This window comes from Danio rerio, chromosome 23, assembly GCF_052040795.2.
Source record: "Danio rerio strain M-AB ecotype USA chromosome 23, GRCz13ab, whole genome shotgun sequence".
Lineage (NCBI taxonomy): Eukaryota > Metazoa > Chordata > Actinopteri > Cypriniformes > Danionidae > Danio > Danio rerio.
In genome coordinates this window covers 46,265,711-46,286,343 of record NC_141043.1, presented here as the reverse complement: position 1 = coordinate 46,286,343, position 20,633 = coordinate 46,265,711, and the positions used below count along the sequence as shown (strand labels likewise).

Below are 20,633 nucleotides of genomic sequence, written 5' to 3'. Positions count from 1 at the left end.
AGGGGGAAACCAGCATGTCCGGCAATGAGGTACAACATAACCCTACCTTTAGTTCATGTTTTTGCCCGTTTTTCCCTTGTGGTACCGAAGAAGGGGGAAGTTCCAGAGTAAAATGAGAAAATTTGATACAGCTGTGTTTTGGAATATGAAAAGACTGTATTTGATTGGGTAGTTTAAAGATTTAACTTGGGCCAAATCACCATACTGGTAAAAGTGTCTCTGTGGGATAGCAGCGTAATTACAACTAGATTCTTAAAGTTTGAGGACAAACTTTGAGGCTGGCTTGTGAACGCCCGATGGTAATAGTTTATTTAGTTTAAACAGTTTTAAAAAGTATGAAAAGACAGACAGACAGACAGACAGACAGACAGACAGACAGACAGACAGACAGACAGACAGACAGAAAGACAGACAGCTAAATAGATAGATAGATAGATAGATAGATAGATAGATAGATAGATAGATAGATAGATAGATAGATAGATAGATAGATAGATAGATAGATAGACTACCATGTTACTAGCATGATTCTAGCATAAATTAGCATGTTAGTAGCATGATTCTAGTATGAATTAGCATGATTCTAGCATGAATTAGCATGATTCTAGCATAAATTAGCATGTTACTAGCATGATTCTAGCATGAATTAGCATGTTACTAGCATGATTCTAGCATGAATTAGCATGTTATTAGCATGATTCTAGCATGAATTAGCATGTTACTAGCATGATTCTAGCATGAATTAGCATGTTACTAGCATGATTCTAGTATGAATTAGCATGTTACTAGCATGATTCTAGCATGAATTAGCATGATTCTAGCATAAATTAGCATGTTACTAGCATGATTCTAGCATGAATTAGCATGTTACTAGCATGATTCTAGCATGAATTAGCATGTTACTAGCATGATTCTAGCATGAATTAGCATGTTATTAGCATGATTCTAGCATGAATTAGCATGTTACTAGCATAATTCTAGCACAAATTAGCATGTTAATAGCATGATTCTAGCATGAATTAGCATGTTATTAGAATGATTCTAACATTAATTAGCATGTTACTAGCATGATTCTAGCATGAATTTATAGATATATATATACTAGATATCGCATAGGGACCCTGAGCATGCGTCAATAGCACCGCCACATTGGTACAGGGCTCCCAGGACAAATGTCATTCAACCGCACTAGTCAAGACAGCGTTATTACGTGAAGATGCTGGACTTTAGCGCTGTCTACGGGTGTAGTAACGAGCAAACAAAGAAAACAAAGCACAAAGGCAGAACATTTCATAGGTAAGATTAAGTTTTTTTCTGTTTTTGTAACTTTTGTGCTAATCAGGTAACATTATTGATGATGACAGTCACTAACTCCATTCACCATAAGGCAAAGCAGCTCCAACTTGCACTAAATACACAGCTCATGCTAGTTTTGTTGAATAAAATTAACAAACAATGCAAAAGAAATATGACAACGAGATGCTGCGCTGCCAGAAACTTGTATTATTGTCGGCGAGTGAACGAGTCATTCATAACGGAGATTCATTCACAAACGAATCGCTCACACCGTCAGTATGAGGAGTGAAAGCAGTAGAGGAGATGTGTTTCAGGACATGATTAGATCAAATTTAACAGGGAGGGTGAATAGTACATTTCTGTACACACAAACACAAGCTTTTTGTCAGGAATGCCCGTGCGGTCACTGATCCATCAATGTAGAAAAGTGATGTAAAATTATAATTTTCATAATTTAAAAAAATTACATACTAACATCCAGGAAAACTCCCGATCATAGATATATGTGTATATGTGTATATCTCTGGCTTTGGATGGCCTCAGTTCTCTACTGTACCTTGGTCGCGCATTCATTTCAAAGGAGCGCTACCCTGAACCAAGATGGCGGCGCTATTGACGCATTCCTTCCAATAGACAACAATAGGCCAGGCGACATCTAATGTATATATCTATGGCATGAATTAGCATGTTGTTAGCATGATTCTAGCATGAATTAGCATGTTACTAGCATGATAGATAGATAGATAGATAGATAGATAGATAGATAGATAGATAGATAGATAGATAGATAGATAGATAGATAGATAGATAGATAGATAGATAGATAGATAGATAGATAGATAGATAGATAGATGGTGGGCTAGCATGAGTCAAACAAGCCAACCCCCGCTTCTCTACGATATTCTGATACTGAGATATAGCTGCTGTTATATCGTTGCTAGGTTAGTCTGTTTTGTTGCTATGGAGTTGATTGACAGCTTAGACTGATGATGTATCAAAGCTTCTTGCCAGTATGAACAGTTAAAAGCAACACCCATGTCTCTATCACACTGCAGCATGACGATATCAATCTGAACCTCTATAATGGCAGTCTATGGGACCGTTGCTAGGGTGCCGTATCTGGTTGTTAGGGGTGTGGCTAGAAAGTTAAAAGTTCATCAGTTTTTGTTAGTTTGGTAGTCTGAGTTAAATGAGCCCAGTTAGAAGTCTGTGCGACAGTCTGATGTAGAGTTATGAGCTCACAAAGTTTGACCCAATGTAAAGTCAATGAGAGTCTTTTGCAGTGGAAGTCTATTGGACAGTTTCTAGGGTCCCAAAAGTGGTTGCTAGGGCGTGGCCAGAAAGTTAAAAGCTCATCAGTTATTGGCAGTTAGGTAGTCTGATTTAAATGAGCCCAGTTAGAAGTCTGTAGGACAGTCTTATATGGAAGGTGTAAATCCTGCCAATTTTAAATAAATCAAATAAACATTGGAAATGAAAATGAAAATCAGATTAACAATTTCATTTTAAAACACTGTTCGCAAAATATCTGCCAAAATTGAAAAGGAAATGAAATTATTTAATTTTCATTTTCACTTTGACAACACATCGTCCCTGTCAAATTGATAATTAAAAATGAAGTTGCCAATTTAACATTTCATTTTCACTGCATTTCAACGTCAAGACTGCCAATAATAAAATGAAAAGCCAAACTGAAAAAAAAATGCAAACACAATTTTTACAAAGCGTGTTATTAATGTTCACGCTATAATAGTGACACAATTCAAATTAAAATGTAAATTTAAGCTTTCCTTTTATTGACACTTTTTCATTTCAGTTTTCATTTTCAACTTCAAGCTGTATGCAAAGCCTATGCTAATCAGTGGGAGGGGCGTATTCAAGTGACGTCGAGTGCTTTCATAGAGCCTGAGGGCAGAAGCACGGTTTTGATGGATGGGACAGCGTTACTAGTGTAAATACAGTATAACAGAAGTAAAATGGCAAAAACTGTTAGTCAGCTTTTACGTGAAGCAGCTGCTGCATTGGTACAGCAAGAGGAACAGGGGACACAGGAGAACCAAATGTCAAACTTCCGTCCCGCAGCAGGAGTCTGGCTTGCTAAGTGAGAGCCGACTGCGCGATTTTCTTCCAGAAGAAAGTTGAAATTGGGGGGCACATAATTAGAGCTGTAAAGCTTTACTTTTTGATTTTAGGTGAAAAAACAAATCGGTTGGAGATGTCCAATAGATAGCAAAAAAGTACACAGAGGGCGAGGTGATCACCAGAATGAAAAAGTCCCAGAGTAAAGTGAGAAAATATGATACACCAGCCTGATCTCACGAGAAAACGTAAGTGTTTTACGTTTTGTCAGTTTAGTGGCTAATTCATATGAATTCGTAGGAGTTCAGTCGTACGAAAAGGTATGATTTTAAAAAGGAGGCTTGGCACCTAACCCCACCCCTAACCCCAACTGTCATTGGGTGATGAGCAAACTGTACTAAATTGTACGAATTAGATTGCACAAATTCATATGAATTAGCCACCAAAGTAAAAAGTTACGAATTGCCGTGAGATTGCGTTGGATACACCGGTGTTTTAGGATATGTTTTGATCTCTCTTTAAATTATTTGTGTCTATTTCATTTATACTTGTGTCTTTTATTTATGTTTATGTAAAGCACTTTGAATTGCCACTGTGTATGAAATGTATTGCGCATATAAATAAACTTGCCTTGCCTTGTGGACGAAAACTAAAAATGCCATTTTTGGCAGATCATTTTGGTGCATCCTCCTATGGACATGCACATAATGACCCAAGTTCAAACCCTGGCTCAATGTCCTTTGTCTATCTCCCCCCCACCCCCCCCCCCACCCCCCCCCCCCCCCCCCAACCCCCTCCCTCCTCACTCTCTGTGCTCAACAAATGATGTTAGCCAGTTCAAAAGCACTCCTGCCATTAGCACTACTGCAGAAAACATTCTCAAAGATGCAGTCGGGTTAAACTCGCTCTCCTCCAAATGATAATTATCATCCGCAAACTCAGAGATGCAGAACAGGAGACTTCAAAGCACAGTAAATGACATGACAGTTCAGTCCGGACGCCTGTGCTGCACTCGTGGGAGCTGGAACGTTATTATCACTGCAAGAATATAATTATCTAATATTACACGTTTCTGAGATTAGCAAGAAGACGATAGCAGAGAATTGTACGATCAAGGCTCTTTTAGGCTTTAAAGGTGTTCGGGAACATTGTGTGCTCTGCAGATCTGCAGGACGGCAGATTCTCCAGCTCACTGAAAAGTTTTTTAGCAATGAAGAGCCCACTTTTGAAGGAGGACAGGTCTTGTTTTAAAAGTGTCCAGTGGAGGATCTTTATATATTTGTCCAAGTCTTTGTAATTTTGTGAATTCCCCCAATATTAATAGTAAAAAGATTGTCGGTGTGTGGCCACAATGTTTTTTTACGTTAGGAGCAATTTTGAGATTGCATTAAATCACACACATGCGCACTCACATTCACACACACACACACAGAGGTGGTAAACAGTAGTAAACCTCCCCGGTTTTTGTATTTCCATGTAGCCTATCATTTTTTTGTTTACTTCATTTATACACTCAAAGGCCACTTTATTAGGTACACCTGTGCAACTGCTTGTTAACTAGCCAATGACAAGGCAGCAACTCAATGCATTTAGGCATGTAGACATGGTCAAGACGATCTGCTGCAGTTTAAGCAAGCATCAGAATGGGGAGGAAAGGGGATTTAAGTGACTTTGAACTTGTCATAATGGGCTTACAAAATACAAGAGATATCCAAGTGCAGCAATAGAAGTTTTAATAAAAAATAAGGGGACAGGCCAGGTTCAAAAATCGAACAGAGACAAAAGTACAACCCAATAAACAAAAGTGTATCAAACAAAGTTAGAACAAGAATTCAAAAATATGATCATAACATGAAACAAAGTGAACAAACAAACGAACCAAAACGATGAGTCAGTGAGCAGACTAGGTACAGATAAGAGCCGGACAAAACAAACCAGAATCGGGTGAACAGGGTGCACGAGCAAACAGCAAAAATCCAAAGGCAAACTAAACACAACATAACAAGGCTTATAAAGACAACAATAATTAGACAATGACAGACAGCTGGAAACAATTAGTGATCACGTGAACTACAAAACAGGAACAAACTAAAATATAACTAGTGTCCAGAAAACCACAAGATGGCACTACAGCAGACGTGACAGAACTAGCATGGTTGTTGGTGCCAGACGGGCTGATCTGAGTATTTCAGAAACTGCTGATCTACTGGGATTTTCACGCACAACCATCTCTAGGGTTTACAGAGACTGGTCCGAAAAAGAGGGGAAATCCAGTGAGCGGCAGTTCTGTGGGCGCAAATGTCTTGTTGATGCTAGAGAAGATAATGGCCAGACTGGTTCCAGCTGATAGAAAGGCAACAGTAACTCAAATAAGCACTCGTTACAGCTGAGGTCTGCAGAAGAGCATCTCTGAACACACAACACCTCCAGCCTTGAGGCGGATGGGCTACAGCAGCAGAAGACCACACCTTGTGAAACTCCTGTCAGCTAAGAACAGGAAACTGAGGCTACAATTCACACAGGCTCACCAAAACTGGACAATAGAAGATTGGAGAAACGTTGCCTGGTTTGATGAGTCTCCATTTCTGCTGTGACATTCGGATGGTCGGGTCAGATTATGGCGTCAACAAAATAAAAGCATAGATCCACCATGCCTTGCATCAACAGTTCTGGTGTTGGTGGGGTAATGGTGTGGGGGATATTTTCTTGGCATCGAGTCAACGCCACAGCCTACCTGAGTACTGTTGCTGACCATGTCCATCCCTTTATGACCACAGTGTACCCATCAGATGGCCACTTCCAGCAGGATAACGCACCATGTCATAAAGGGTGAATCATCTCAGATTGGTTTCTTGAGCATGAAAATGAGTTCACTGTACTCAAATGGCCTCCACAGTCACCAGAACTCAATCCAATAGAGCACCTTTGGAATGTGGTGGAACGGGAGATTCACATCATGGATGTGCAGCCGGCAAGTCTTTAGCGACTGCATAATGCTATCATGTCAATATAGAGCAAAATCTCTGAGGAATATTTCCGGTATCTTGTTCAATCTATATGCTAAGAAGGATTAAGGAAATTCTGAAGGCAAAAAGGTGGTCCAACCCGGCACTAGTAAGTAAGTGTACCTAATAAAGTGGCCGGTGAGTGTATATGGTTTAGTGTTACTGACTATTTCTCAACATTATTTGTATGTAGAGTTCCAACACTGTTAGCTTGGCAATGACAATGGTCAACACGTGACCGAAACATTTGCCTTTTTTCTTCAGTGAATATTTGGTCACCTATATTCCTTGTGCCTTTTTGATTTCTGAGAGTGTGTGAATTTTGGGCCCATTTATTTATTTATTTATTTATTTATTTTTGGTGTACGCACCTATTGGACTGTTTTGCTTTCTTTTTGAGTCTTTGGTTGCTTCTTCTACATTATTTGTGAAGTTAGTAGAGTCTGTGCAGTAGTTTTTGTGTAGTGTTTTTTTTTGTAGCGCTCAAAAAGCATGCAAGATAATATAATAATAACTCCTTACATTTATATAGCACTTTTCTGGACACTGAAAGCACTTTACACATTTTTAATGAGGGGAATCTTCTCATCTACCACCAGTGTGCAGCATCCACCTGGATGATGCAGTGGCAGCCATATTGCGCAAGACCGCACACCACACGCCAGCTGATTGGTATAGAGGAGACAGAGTGAGGAAGCCAATTATGATATAAGGATGGTTTGGAGACCATGATGGACAGGGGGCAAAATTTGGTCAGGATTCAAGGGTTACAACCGTCGAAGGACATCCTGGAATTTTTAACGACGACAGAGTCAGGACCTCGGTTTAACATCTCATCTGAAAGACGGTCGGTGTGGGTTTCCTCTGGGTGCTCCGGTTTCCCCACACAGTCCAAACACATGAGCTATAGGGGAACTAAATTGGCAGTAATGTATGAGTTATTGTGTGCATGGGTGTTTCCCAGTAATGGGTTGCAGCTGGAAGGGCATATGCTGCATAAAACATATACTGAAATAGTTGGTGGTTCATTCCGCTGTGGCGATCTCTGAAATAGAGATTAAGCCGAAGGAAAATGAATGAATCAATGAATAAATCACAATTAAAAAAATCTCCAAATCATGCAGCCTTAGTGTGTGATATGTGTGTGTGTGTGTGTGTGTGTGTGTGTGTGTGAACGTCCTCCTCCTGTCCTTCACTCTGGTCTCTCCACAGGCAGAGTTTGAGAGTCAGTATGAAGCGTGATGAATGAGCGTTCGCTGTCTGCCGTCTCGTCCTTGTACTCGCGCCTACCGGCCTCAGTTCATGACATTCATTACTGGCATTAAGTGCTGGAAAGATGGAGTACAGACAGTCACAGAGGCACATCTGATTGTGTGTTTTATTTGAAGAACAGCCGAAGTCCGCATGAACCGGAAGCTGCAACCGTTTATTGTTTTCATATTGTGATGTAAACAGAATATTAAATGAGGAAACAGTGGGTGTGGCTTGTTTCTTTCTAATGCAAGCTGATTGGATGTAGTAAAGTAGGCTTTTCATTGAGAAAGATGGGGAAAGGGGATTGAGGAGAGTTATAACAACCTAACACACTCCTCCTGCTCATCATTTGGGAGCTGGGAGTGGTTAAGTATGTTAGCCACGCCCAACACCTCTGACAGACCTAATCTGAGAATAGACCCTTTTCACAATGACGTCACTTCACTTCCCCCTATCGGCAACGCAGTGTATTTCTAGCTCCGGTTCACCTTTGAATGAATGGGACACTTCTCTGGAAAATTTACAAATGAAAACAGGCTATTAACATTGCACGATCTGATTCAAGACTATTGCTGATATTGCAGGGCTCGACAACAAGGACTGCCTGATGACCTGGGGTCAGCGTGCGAGACGCTCGGGACAGTGTACAGAATGGTTACTGGCCGATCGGGCTAGTGCTGTCTTGTCACAAATGTTTTCTTTGGCTGCGACTGTCTGTTAATTGACCCTTCGCTAAGCCACACCCAAAAACCGCCACCCACCAATCGTGGCTTAGCAACCGTAGATATGCGCAGGGGCACTGTTAAGCTTTTAAGTGAAGGGAACAGGCCAAAGCGATGTGCATATGGATTGTGCAAATCTGATACCCAGTATCCTTAAAGTTTGGACGGGGGGGTGGAATTCTTTCCCTTTTCAAAACCAAAAACCCAAAAGGGAGAAATGCCAGCGTGGATCAAGCTCTGTCAGAGGCGCTAAAGGAGCGGAGCTAAGTTGGTTTTGTTTTGATATTGCTGACACATTCTGTGATAGACCGAGGGCAATAACTCACACACCTCTTACCCTAAACAGATCTAAACTGTGTTTCCTACAAAAACACAAAGCAGGTTATATTTCACAGCTGTCTTATTCTTTTTTCTTTTCTATTGTTTTCTGTTCTATTCTTTTTCTGTTTTTATTCTAAAACATAAAATCGTTTACAAAAGCGAACACGTATTCTAATATCATATAAATAAATAAAAGATGAGGCTGTTATTATAAAATTAAATTTAATATTTATTATATATTAGGAAATAAAAAAAATCCTAATTTAATAATAATAATAATAATAATACTAATGATGACCATGAGGATGATGATGATGATCATTATTATTTTTGTTATCATGTATTAGAAATGAAAAAAATCATAATTGAATAATAATATTAATGATATAAATGATTATTATATATATATATATTTTTTTTATTAATAAGTAGGATATTGTTTATTATTATTATTGATTTTTATTTTTTTTAAAGTCTACTTTTATAATTTGACACATGTAAACCACTGCAGAAAGTTCTAACCAGCAGGCCCGTGTCATATACAGTACAGATACTTAATAAATACCCTACTATAAATTAAAAGAATTAACGTATGCTTTTTGTTTTCACAAGCTTTGGAGACGTAGCATAAATTCCGCTTTTAATTAATAGGTCACCTATAGCTTTCGCTTGAGGCTGTGTTCAAAATGACATCAGTGTTTTCAAAGTGCACTGCGAAGGGAGCACAACTGTAAATATGAAGATCGCTAAAACTGAATTGTAAAAATAGTTTGAAAGCAAATTACACCTAAGGGAGATGACCTTAATGCTTTTTTATTTGTAATTATTCAAACTTTGAATGTTCTAAATAAATAGGGCAAAGGGGGGATAAGTGGGAATAGAACACAGCCAGGAACTATGTTCCGAACTACAGCTCCAGAGGTGTAGTTATGAGTGCTCAAGTTTGCGACGCAGTTTGCAAAAGTTCGTTGGAGCAACAGATTTGGAAAACGCAAATCAACAAACTATGTTTGGAATGATGTAACTTGCGACCTTAGTTGGCTAACGATGGTTTTGGAAAACGCACCCTAGAAAAAGAAACTCGTCTGACCTTTTTCATGTCTTCGGATTTTACCACATTCTCACCCTGTTATTTACTTGTTCATAATATTTTTTGGATTCTGTTTTTTGTCTTACCTGATTTCTGGAACCACTCATCCATGGACTAGTACCTGGTTGTCTTCTTGGTCAACTCCTCTCTGAACCTCAAGTCCCCCGACGTGCATGACGAGCTAACTGGACAAACTTGTTGCTGTGGGAAAGCCCTCCACACAGAAGTGAGTGCTCAGCTGGTGAGCGTGAAAAAAAAACGGCATCATACCGCCTCGTAGCATTCGCTTTAAAAAAATAAAATGCAGCCATACGTACCTCCGGCTACATAATTTGTGGTCTCCAGAAACGTCCACGGGACTGCGTTTTCAGAATGAGCCTTAATGATCGTTTTAGGCTACTGTTGTCAATAATACAGCCTTCCTCTTAATCTCAGCAGAATGATCATTATGTTTTGGGCTTCTGGAGGCTGAACTTGACCTTCAGAGCGATCAAAAACAGTGCAGCAACACTATAAAGCAGCTGCAGGCGTCTATTCAAGGTCTTCATGTGTATGGATCTGCACAGTTTAATAAAGGCCCGGTAATGAATGAGCGTTCAGGCCTTCAGTGATAAATGCAATCAGTGAGAAACACAGGCTTCAGAGGCGCTGCTGTAAGTGCCGCTTTACAATGACGGAAGTCTTTTGTGCGGCGTTCGTTCAGACCCAGAACAGATGCGCTGGTTTGATGCTGAGCGCAGGAAACTCATTCACTTCCTAATCAATTTCAGTATGAACTCCAGCACTTCTCCAGCTCTGGAGAGGGAAAAAAGCAGCGCTTCGAGCTCCTGTGGAGACTTTAGAGATCAGGAGAAATGAGCACTGTCATCCTTTATTAAATAATAAACTATGTTTTTACTATAAATGATTAATCATTAATGTAATTATTAATATAAGAAGGTCGCTGGTTCGAGTCCCGGCCAGGCCAGTATTTATATAATATATAATATTATATTATATAATAATAATTTTAATAAATATTAAACTATATTTTTTATTTTAAATGATTAATTATTAATGTCAAATATATTATTATTCCAGCCAATTTATAATGTAATATGATATTTAGTTTATAAAGTAAAATATAGTGATGTATTGTTAAAAAAATGTATTAAAAAGTCATTGTTTCTTAAATAATTAACTATATATATTTTTAAATAATAGGCATTATTGTCAACTATACACTTATTCCATTCATTTCATAATATTATTTTATTTAATTTGACATAATATATTGTAATATAAATTAACATAATGTAATGTGATAATATTTAGGTTATAGATTTTAATCTAGTGATACATTGTTCAAAAAGATTATATAAAAATGATCTCTCATCTTTTAATAAATAATGAGCTATATTTTTATTATAAATGATTATTTATTGATGTGAAATATATAATTATTCCATCCAATTTCTAATATAATCTAATATTTACTATATAAAGTATAATATATTGATGTATTGTTCCAAAAAATTGTGTAAAAGTCATTGTTTATTAAATATAGTAAATATAGTATTTAGTATATATAATTAATAAGCATTAATGTCAAATATATACTTGTTCTATTTAATTCATAATATGATTTAATTTATTTTTATATAATATAATATGATATAATATAATATTTAGGTCATTAATTCTATATAAATATTGATTTAAGGTTATGAAAAAAAAAAAAAAAATATATATATATATATATATATATATATATATATATATATATATATATATATATATATATATATATATATATATGATATAGACATATTAAAGGTTAAGACTGAAATATGAAAGCAAAAACTGAAGTTTTCTAAGTACGCACTCCAGTAAGCTCCGCTATCATGAAGGAGAATTATCTCAGTTCACCGATCCAGGCTCAACTCTCATCATCATCATCCGCTTATGGTAATAGTAATAAGCACTGATCTGGAAACAGTCGCTCAGCAGAAGAGTTTGAGCAGTCATTATCTTACCCTCCTGTTCATACTGTAGCATCCATCATTCTCCTGCTTGCTGTTTAGTTTGTTAAACCAGACTGTAGATCCATTAAAGGGCCCTTAACCCTCCTGTCCACTTACAGCTCAGGAATGACCCGTGCATACAGTGGCTAAGAGAGCTTAACATGCTGCAATGTTAGAAAAATAAATAATTATAGCTAAGTAATAATTAATAAATTGTCAAATAACAGTTAATAATTCATGTTTTTAATTAAATTATGCCTTTGACAGAAGATAAGTTCACTCACTTTCCTTGTATCTAATGTGCCAGTAAGCGCATTCACACTGATAATATCTCTCAATATTAAATGTCTTTTAAACCCAAAATGGCACCAATGTGAATATGTAGTGGCAGAATTATTATATTAACCTTTACACAAACGGAATAAGGTCACTCGATTGACATTTTCTACAGTTCCCTTTTCTTGAATCCTGTCATCTCTCTGGTGCAGCTGCTGGATGAATGTTAATGAGGTTTTCCCCAACCTAATTATGAAATGTGTACAAACTTAGTACAAAGATACGCATTGCAGAATAATTTCGATGTATAGTATAATATTAATGAGAAAAAAGTATATTAATAGTAAGCAATCACAGGTATAATTAAAGTTTCTAAGAGTAAAAAAAATGATAAAAAGAAATTTAATAATAAAAACATTTAATTAACCAAATTGAATTTATATAATGTTTTGAATGTTGCTGTTTTTATTTTTTACCTTTTCTGTTTTTCTTGTTATACATCGTCGTACCATATTGTTTAATTTCTTTCAAGAGTTCACACTTAGCTTATGATTGATGATAAAGCTTGTTTGGCATGCTGTCCTGGGAGAGAGCCCTGAGCTCATAAGATCCTCGAGCCCGGGGCTCCCTCCTGTTTGCAAGGTGAGAGGGGAGTTTGAGCTCAGGTAGATCTGGAGAACTCCCCTGCTGTAGTAGCTGAACAGATAATAATTGCTCTTAAGAGACTAGGAGCATGTCTATGGTGCCGATTTGGATTAGTCAATTAACTTAAGTTGCATGTTTTTGGATGGTGGGAGGAAACTGGGGAACCCAGGTGAAACCCATGTAAGCACGGAGAGAACGTGTAAACTCCGCACAGAAACGTTGGCTGGCTTGGTAAGGTCTAGAACCAGTGACGTTCTTGCTGTGAGGCAGCAGTCCTAAGGAGGAGGAACAGAGGTGGAAGGGGGGATTCTTGTTACAACTACAGCACAGTTGTAATTGTTAGTTTACTGTATGCTGGAAAATGTTGCCAGTAATGCTGTAAAATTGCCAGTAATACTGTAAAATTTATAAGCACACTGTAAATAAACAATAACAATTGTGCTGTAAAACTACAAATTATTTGACTACAATATGTTTACAATTTGACTCTGACGCCTTTAGCAAAATGTTTTCAGAAATGTGATATATTGCAAGTAAAATGATTAGCTGCACTATAAAAAAAATTACTGTAAAATTTGACAATAATACTACAAAATCTAAAAGTGCACTGTAAATTGGCAATAAAAATTGTGCTGTAAAACTAAAGCACAGATGTTATTGTTCATTTACAGTACACAAAATTAGCCAGCGCATGCTGTAAATATTGCCTGTAATACTGTAAAAAAAAATCAATAATACTATAAAATTTAGAAGCGCACTGTAAATAAACAATTACAATTGTAAAACTACAGCACAGTTGTAGTTAATTCAAAGTGCACTTCTAAATTTTGGCAGTAATGTACGAAATTACAGTGCGCTTGTAAATTTTGCCTGTGATACTGTAAATATTGCCGGTAATACTGTAAAATTTACAAGCACAGTATAAATAAACAATAACAATTGTGCTGTAAAACTACAAATTATTTGACTACAATATGTTTACAATTTGACTCTGACGCCTTTAGCAAAATATTTTCAGAAATATGATATATTGCAAGTAAAATAATTAGCTGCACTGTAAAAAGAATTACTGTAAAATTTGACAATAATACTACAAAATCTAAAAGTGCACTGTTAATTGCCAATAAAAATTGTGCTGTAAAACTAAACCACAGTTGTAATTGTTCGTTTGTAGTGCACGAAATTAGCCAGCGTATGTTGAAAATATTGCCTGTAATACTGTAAAAAAAATCAATAATACTGTAAAATTTAGAAGCGCACTGTAAATGAACAATTACAATTGTAAAACTACAGCACAGTTGTAGTTAATTTAAAGTGCGTTTCTAAATTTTGCCAGTAATATTGTACGAAATTACAGTTTGCTTGTAAATTTTGCCTGTGATACTGTAAATATTGCCGGCAATACTGTAAAATTGATAAGCACACTGTAAATAAAGAATAACAATTGTGCTGTAAAACTACAAATTATTTGACTACAATATGTTTACAATTTGACTCTGACGCCTTTAGCTAATTTTTTTTTTTTACAGAAATATGATATATTGCAAGTAAAATAATTAGCTGCACTATAAAAAAAATTACTGTAAAATATGACAATAATACTACAAAATCTAAAAGTGCACTGTAAATTGCTAATTAAAATTGTGCTGTAAAACTAAACCACAGTTGTAATTGTTCATTTACAGTGCATAAAATTAGCCAGCGCGTGCTGTAAATATAGCGTGTAATACTGTTAAAAAAAATCAATAATACTGTAAAATTTAGAAGCGCACTGTAAATGAACAATTACAATTGTAAAACCACAGCGCAGTTGTAGTTAATTTACAGTGCGCTTCTAAATTTTGCCAGTAATATTGTACGAAATTACAGTGCGCTTGTAAATTTTGCCTGTAATACTGTGTTCACACCAGACGCGGAACGCGCGGATAAATCACGCTATTCTCGCGTAAGTAGCCGCGTGAACATTTGAGTTTACTCGCTTCATTCGCGTGTCAAACCCCGCTTCTTTCGTGCGTCAAATCCGCTTCATTTGAATGTCAATTTCACCTCAGAACAGACGCCGATTCGCGTGATGGGCAGGGCTTCTGTCTGCTCGGTGACTCTAGCTTCATAGCTAAATGGCTAACATGGATTTTATGAAGAAAATAAATGTCTATGTGCTTTATGAAGGCTGATACATAATATCGATACGCTTAGGGTCCTGTCTGAGTCCACTCGATTCTTTCAGAGGTGCATCCAGCTCTGTGAGCTTATAAACTCCTCTGAGTTTCACGGCTTTCAGCAGTGCTTCTGACTGAGCCAAGCCCAGTTTGATGAACTGTTGTCGGTGAAGGCTGGAGGATTTCCCCCGGAACACCGACAACAGGTGCTACGTCTCAGTCACGCCCCCACAAGAGCAAGCTTCTGATTGGTTAATGTGGCGCGAATGTCCGCTGAAGTTCAGATTTTCGAACTCATCAAACGCGCAAAACGCTCAATTCGTGCTATCGCGCCATTCGCACAATTCGCGTCATTCGCACCTCGCCATTCGTTCGTATTGTGCCGCAGAAGGTCTATTCGCGCTTTGCATTGACTTAACGTGTAAATCTCTCACGCTTGACGCGGGTTCCAAGTCTGGTGTGTACGCAGCATAAAACTGTAAATATTGCCTTCAATACTGTAAATATTGCTGGTAATACTGTAAAATTTACAAGCACAGTATAAATAAACGATTACAATTGTGCTGTAAAACTACAGCGCAATTGTAATTGTTAATTTACAGTGCACTTGTAAATTTGACAGAATATCTGGCCACCAACATTTTACAGTGTGTGTATAAGAAAATAGTGGCACTTTTTTAATCAATTTAACCTTGTACAAAATCAAACATGACCTCGTGCATTTCAGTCAGTATTAGTGTTCCTTGAAATGAAGTTAGAAGCATTGATGCTAAATAATCTTGGGTATGAACATTAGCAAGGGTTTTTTTTTTTCGGGTTGTTTGACGGTGCTGTGACTCATCCCGCAGTGATGACTGATGAAAAGCGCCGTGTTTGGCCTGCCAATAGAGGCGGTTTTGTGAATGGTTGAGTCAGTGTCTCCAGCGATTGGGTTCCCGGAGAGAGAGACTCTCTCTTATGAATGCAGATGAGGAAACTGAGGGAGAAGAATGACAAATCTGTGCCGAATAACACTGAATGAGAGCTGAGGTTGAGTTCAGGCAAGGTGAACTGGGTAAAGACACATAACTACACTGAAGAAAAGGATTGATTGAATTTACTCGATGTTATTAAAGTAAGTGGTTGCAAACAATTGATATGGGCTGAATTCAAACAATTAAATTCAGTGAGGATCAAACTAATTTGTTTATGTTAATTCAGCTCATTTAAATTGGTCAACCGCTTAGCTGAAAAATTTGAATACATCCAATGATTTCACACTTTTTACACATTTTTTAACAGGGGGGGATATTTTTTGCATGCATTTTTCTTTTGCATGCATTCTCTTTGCTATGTTGGCTTATTGGAACCTAATTAGAATAAAACCTAAGCATCATCTTTTGATATGATGTACTTTTAGAGAAAAATTATGTCCATATATGTGGTTTCCACCCCTTCTCCTCCTCTTTTCTACAGAGCAGCACGGCGGCCCAGTGGCTAACACTGCGGCCTCACAGCAAAAAATGCCTCCGACTCGGGTATCCACCCAACCGGACAGCATTTTCGTGTGGAGTTCATGTTCTCCCTGTGCTTGCGTGGGTTTTCCCCGGGTCCTCCGTTTTCCTCCACACTCCCAAAAACATGAGCCTAAACCAAATCAGCACCAAGTTCAATTCTGTCAGCAACACATCACCTTAGCAATTTTTACGCAGCAGGAGAAGGGGGGCGGGGTTCTCGAGATCTACCCGAGTTCAAACTCCCCTCTCGCCCTGCAACGGGAGGGAGCTCCGGGCTCATGGATCTTTTGAGCTCGGGGCTCTCTCCCAGAACAGCATGCCAAACTAGCTTATTACTTCATCGGCTAAGTGTGAACTCTTGAAACTTCACTTAATTTGATACATGCTGCTGTATTTTGTAGTTTATTTTAATACATGTAACACCAAGGTGTTTTTATTTTAAAATACATTTCAATGTATTTTTGCCCATCCCTGCCTGCAGCCATATAATCTATGCCTTTAAGATGTCAATACACCCTGCCTGACTCACTGTGGTCTAATATATCCGTGTTTATGCGTGTGTTTTCTCTGTCCTCCAGGTGTCGTCCTCCAGGGCCGTTCACTCTCTTCCTCAGGCGGCGGCATGTTTTAGGACGGACCCTTCGCCGCGACCATGAAAAGCTTAGGGGCGAACCGTAGCCGCCATCTGTCCGACACCTGCGACCCCACAGCGGGCCCCCAGGAGCCGCTGTGCCCCCTGGCTCCGGACCCCCACGCCACCTTCCTCCTGAGCCCAAGCGTCAACCATTATGGCACTCTGGACCCTCATCTCCATCACTTCCCAGTGTCTCCTCCGACGGCGGCGCTTCAGTCCGACTGCCTGCTGCCGCTCAACAACCAGATGAGCAACAGCAGCACCTTCCCTCGCCTGCACTACAGCGGCCCGCAGGAGCACAGCGAATACACACAGGTACACTCCATGGTTATGGACTCTCTTCATATTTCCGGGTGTAAGATTACATTCTAATAATATTAATAATAAAAATTCCTTACATTTATATAGCGCTTTTCTGGGCACTCAAAGTGCTTTACACATAGGGAGGGGAATCACCTCATCCACCACCAGTGTGCAGCATCCACCTGGATGACGCGACGGCAGCCGTTTTGCGCCAGACCGCACACCACACACCAGCTGATTGGAGGAGAGGAGACAGAGTGATGAAGCCAATTATGATATGGGGAGGGTTAGGAGGCCATGATGGACAGAGGTCAGTGGGCAGATTTAGCCAGGATGCCAGGGTTAAACCCCTACTCTTTTTCGAAGGACATCCTGAGATTTTTAATGACCACAGAGAGTCAGGATCTCGGTTTAACGTCTCATCCAAAAGACGGCGCTCACTGAGCAATATAGAGTCCCCGTCACTACTGGGGCATTAGGAACCACACAGACCGCAGGTTGGGCGCCCCCTGCTGGCCTTACTCACACCACTTCCGGCAGCAACCTAGCTTTCCCATGTGGTCCCCTATCCAGGTACTGACCAGGCGCAGCCCTGCTTAGCTTCAGTGGGCGACCATGTGAGAGTTGCAGAAAGCTAGCTGCCGTCAAGCCCAACGATGGAATCCAATGAATGGTCTAAGGTTAAATGCGTGTAATCCTTTTTAGAGCTTCTGAAAAGAATTTGGTTATTTATCAGAATCTATTCATATTTGTTTTTAACAAATCAGCAAAGTTCAGTCTGACTCCAATTTTAGGTGACCGTCAAATTTAGACTGTTAAAGGGCCATGAAAGCCCCTCGTTTCAGCAGGGTGTTTTCAGACCTCTACTTTGGAAAAAGTCAGAAAAGTGGGCGTGTCCAGCTCTGTTTAGTGGGGAGTGTCGGAGGAAGAAAAGAGCCTTGGTGTGGGAGTGTCTATTTGGGCGCGCTGAATTTCAGAGTCAAAACACACACACAGGGGAGAAAGTGACTGTGTTTACATGCACATCTGTAGTCGAATTATTTGCCAAATTATTAAATGGTGGACTTTAACTGCAGTTTGGCTCTTTCATTCAGGGAATTCATTCATGTCCCTCCCTTCATGCAATGTTTGATACCGCACGGCGAATGAGAGAAAAAAACCCTCCGCATTTCCCGGAAACTTAGTTGCACTCGGCAGGTAGCGTCAGAAAGCCGCGTGTGTTATTCCGGTCACAAAATCCAACACGAGGTTATAGTTTGGTCGTAGTGCTAACTTGTTTACACTCGGTGCAATAGTTTGTTCGATACGAATAAAATACGAACTGAATAAACAAAGAGCACTGTTCGCTCACTTACCAAATCTGTAGAGACAGGACAATCACCAGCAACTAGAGCCGCGTCTTTATTTAGAGGAGACTTCAAGCGAATCCGGATCTCAGCGTTTGCAGATGAGAACAGCTCTCAGGTAAACAATGTTCCTCCTTAGACACGTAAGTTATTGTTGTCGAGCGTCGCGTACACTGTTAATCCACGCGTGACTCCAGCTAAGCTCTCACAGAGAGAAAATGAAAACAAAACTTAATGACAGCAAACTATAAAAGCAACACTTCACGCTTGTTTTGCCAACACAACGTGGCGTCTCTGTCGTCTAAACACTGTGACAGTAATGAATATTAATGAAGTTGCACAATAGAGCGCGCTGATTGGTTTGAACCAAGCCTTACTCATGCATTAATGCATCACACTGTAAGACGTAATAAGACTCACTCTGGCACAGACGTCCAGTCTGCACGCTGGAATACACGCTATTATGTCATGACCGTGGCGCAGCTTCAAAAAATTCGTTTCAAACCGGAAGTACGAATTTGCTTGAAATAACGCAAAAACAACCAATTTACACTTTTTTGTGAAATATAGGTGTCCTAATAGTGTTTTTAGCAGTGTGGGACACATATACGACTGTCAACAGCTCAAAAATGTGTTTTGGTGTTTCGTGACCCTTTAATGAATCAATTTAGTGTTTTGATTTATATCTGATACCATACTGTTCAGTTATGTATTCAATGCATCCGGAAAGATTTCATAGCACTTAGCTTTTTTCCACATTTTTTTTATGTTACAGCCTTCTGGACAATTTAGCTTACTCAATTCACCTACAGCGCATGTCTTTGGACTGTGGGGGAAACCCGAGCACCCGAAAGAAACCCACGTTATCACAGGAATAAATTCATTTATTTCCTCAGAATTCTACACACAATGCCCCATGATGACAATGTGAAAAATGTTTTTGAAATTGTTGCAAATTTAATAAAACTAAAAATCCTGAACAATCACATGTACGTCAGTATTCGCAGCCTTTGCTGTGAAGCTCAAAATGGAGCTCAGGTACGTTCTGTTTCCACTGATCATTCTTGAGATGTTTCAGCAGCTTAACTAAAGTTCACCTGTGGTCAATTCAGCTGATTGGACATGATTTGAAAAGGCATACACCTGTCTATATGAGGTCCCAGGGTTGACAGTGCATGTCAAAGCACAACCCAAGCATAAAGACAAAGGAATTGTCTGTAGACTTCCGAAACAGGATTGTCTTGAGGCACAAGGCTGGGGAAGGTTACAGAAAATTTTCTGATGCCCTGAAAGTTCCAATGAGCACAGCGGCCTCCATAAGCCATAAGTGGAAGATGTTTAAATCACCAGGACTCTTCCTAGATCTGGCCGGCCATCTAAGCTGAGTGATCGGGAGAGAAGGGCCTTAGTCAGGGAGGTGATCAATAACCTGATGGTCACTCTGTCTGAGCTCCAGCGTTCTTCCATGGAGAGAGAAGAACATTACAGAAGGACAGCCATCTGTTCAGCAGTCCACCAATCAGGCCTGTATGGTAGAGTGGCCAGACTGAAGCCAATACCTTCCTGGAATTTGACAAAATGCATCTGAAGGACTCTCAGACCATAAGGAACTAAATTCTTTGGTCTGATGTGACTAAAATTGAACTCTTTGGAGTAAATGCCAGGCGTTACGTTTGGAGAAAAGCAGGCAGCGCTCATCACCAGGCTAAACCATCCCTACAGTAAAGCATGGTGATGGCAGCATCAAGCTGTAGGGATGTTTTTCAGCTAGTCACTAGTCAGGATAGAGGGAAAGATGAATGCAGCAATGTACAGAGACATCCTGAATGAAAACCTGCTTCAGAGTACTTATGACCTCAGACTGGGGCGACGGTTCATCTTCCAGCAGGACAATGACCCAAAGCACACTGCCAAAATATCAATGGAGTGGCTTCACAACAACTCGGTGAGTGTCCTGAAGTGGCCCAGCCAGAGCCCAGACCTAAATCCTATTGAAACTCTCTG

General features: G+C 39.2%; 1 protein-coding gene across 3 annotated transcripts in view; it reads left to right on the top strand.

Annotated features, from left to right (window-relative positions):
• dlgap4a (discs, large (Drosophila) homolog-associated protein 4a) overlaps nucleotides 1–20,633 on the top strand; it is a 305,849-nt gene that overhangs the window by 219,609 nt on the left and 65,607 nt on the right. For all 3 annotated transcript variants that reach the window (XM_087307666.1, XM_087307665.1, XM_087307667.1), the window contains exon 3: nucleotides 16,925–17,295. In XM_087307666.1, coding sequence (XP_087163792.1) covers nucleotides 16,999–17,295 — 297 coding nt within the window. In that variant the 5' untranslated portion in view covers nucleotides 16,925–16,998. The remainder of the gene's footprint in view (nucleotides 1–16,924; nucleotides 17,296–20,633) is intronic.